The following is a 1,752-nucleotide window of genomic DNA, read 5'->3' as shown; positions in this document are numbered from 1 at the left end:
GTGTGATCACGCTAACGGTCTCCTTGGGAAGCCGAGCGGAAGAGTGCTTTCGTTGCAGCACACTCCATTTGAAATGTGATGTCGAAACTATTTGAATTTGCACATAATCTAGTGGGATTTATTTTTGCGAATGATTTTCAGGCTAATTGTGTTACCAGTATCTATATGTTGTGGAATGCGCTCTTGTTGTAATGAGTTTGGGCATGCTCTGGAAAACGAGATGTAAACATCATAATTGACTTGACCAGGTGCCCCTTGGGCAACTGAAAAACCTGGTTTCTCGTGGCAACTGAGATTGCAGACATCGCACGAACCGTATACTGATGTGATGAAACGACGAAAATAGTCATATGTGCTGGTTTCGTTGGCTGTTTCGGTACGCTTCCACAACTTATCTGAATTTTTCAAGACCCGTTGCGACCATTCCGAATGATGGTCATCATCCGAAGAGAGGCTTCCTTCTAGAGAGGCCATAACTGCTCCTTGAAAGTGAAATGGCCTGTAGCCACCCAGTCACCCAGCATACTTGACCTTTCGGCTCCCAGTCGCTCACTGGCTCACGATGTGGGTGGCTACACGCTCAGTGGTTAGAGCGCGAATCTACTGATCGGAAGGTCCGTGGTTCGAACCCTACATCTAGACTTCTCCTGTATAGGCTTGGACAACGTGGCAGTATGCCCGCCCTCATGCTTCTTCGGATGGGCTAGGCACCGAAAAGGTGTTACAGCCGAACGATTTTTTTGAATACCCCTTAATCGTGGTGACTTAATCTAAGCATGGCTATTGTAGAGTGGTCGTAGTTGTGACTTAGCTCGATCTTATGTCCGGCAGCAGATGCAGTCATGGCTGTGAATGAGGTGCAATCAAGACAGTACTGTCACGGATGTAGCGTAGTTCATTCACCGCGTTTCATCTCTTCTACCCTTCTCCGTCCACACAGGTATCCAAAAAATCGTCAATCTTTTTTGAGGCTGTTTGTTGTCACGATGTGGTCCGTGAAAAGCTCAGTGAAGCTCTGAATCAAGTCCGATTGGTCAGGTATGTCGAATGGCGTGGCTGCTTTTAGCCTACTCTGCAATAGCTCGGATTTTATCTCGTCTTTCCACTAATTCAATTCGCGTATGCAGCACCGGTTCCACTACACAATCGATGAGGTTAAAGTGCTAGTGGCCATACCCTTCATTTTCAGAGTCAATTGATCTCAGTCACGTGAGACTTAACGCTTCCTGATTTCTAACGTGTGTTCCAAATCGAACAACACAGAGGGTGGTTAAAACGTGACCTGGAAATTTCAGATGCGCGCCAGTCATAGTGGTTCTTCACTATCATATACAAATTGACTTTTATGGTGTAAATCACTTGAACGTTTTAACAAACTGCTTTTTTTCATTGATGACAGCCAATTGAGCAGGAAAGTCAGCTGTAATAACCGCGTACTCGTCTTACTGTGGTTGTAGCTGCCGCGATTTCGTTCACCGGGGGGCGGGGAGGGGTAGGTAGCTCCGCATTGCAGACGGGAGCTGATAAATTGGTGCATAAATCCAATGTGGTGTCAGTGGGCTGTCAAGTGGCGAGGGGGTTGGAAAAGGAGCTATCCATTGAAGGCAATAGCTTTGATGCACGAGCGCCATTGAGGGGGCGACTGGGCCCTATCTGACAATGTCTCTAGCCATTGATGTGGCCCGTCTCGGGGTCCCCATCCAGGAAGACGGCAATGACCAGCGCAGCTGAGTTTGCTGGTAATTGCTTTCA

The 1,752-nt window shown here is 47.4% G+C and overlaps 1 protein-coding gene across 1 annotated transcript in view; it reads left to right on the top strand.

Annotated features, from left to right (window-relative positions):
- T265_06939 (hypothetical protein) overlaps nucleotides 1-1,752 on the top strand; it is a gene marked incomplete at both ends in the record, with an annotated part of 64,501 nt that overhangs the window by 11,065 nt on the left and 51,684 nt on the right. The window contains one exon of the mRNA XM_009172342.1: nucleotides 941-1,038. Within this exon, the coding sequence (XP_009170606.1) occupies nucleotides 941-1,038 (98 nt within the window). The remainder of the gene's footprint in view (nucleotides 1-940; nucleotides 1,039-1,752) is intronic.

This window comes from Opisthorchis viverrini (assembly GCF_000715545.1).
Source record: "Opisthorchis viverrini unplaced genomic scaffold opera_v5_152, whole genome shotgun sequence".
In the NCBI taxonomy this organism is placed as follows: domain Eukaryota; kingdom Metazoa; phylum Platyhelminthes; class Trematoda; order Opisthorchiida; family Opisthorchiidae; genus Opisthorchis; species Opisthorchis viverrini.
Note: the sequence above shows the minus strand (reverse complement) of the source record. Positions and strands in the feature narration are given on the sequence as shown.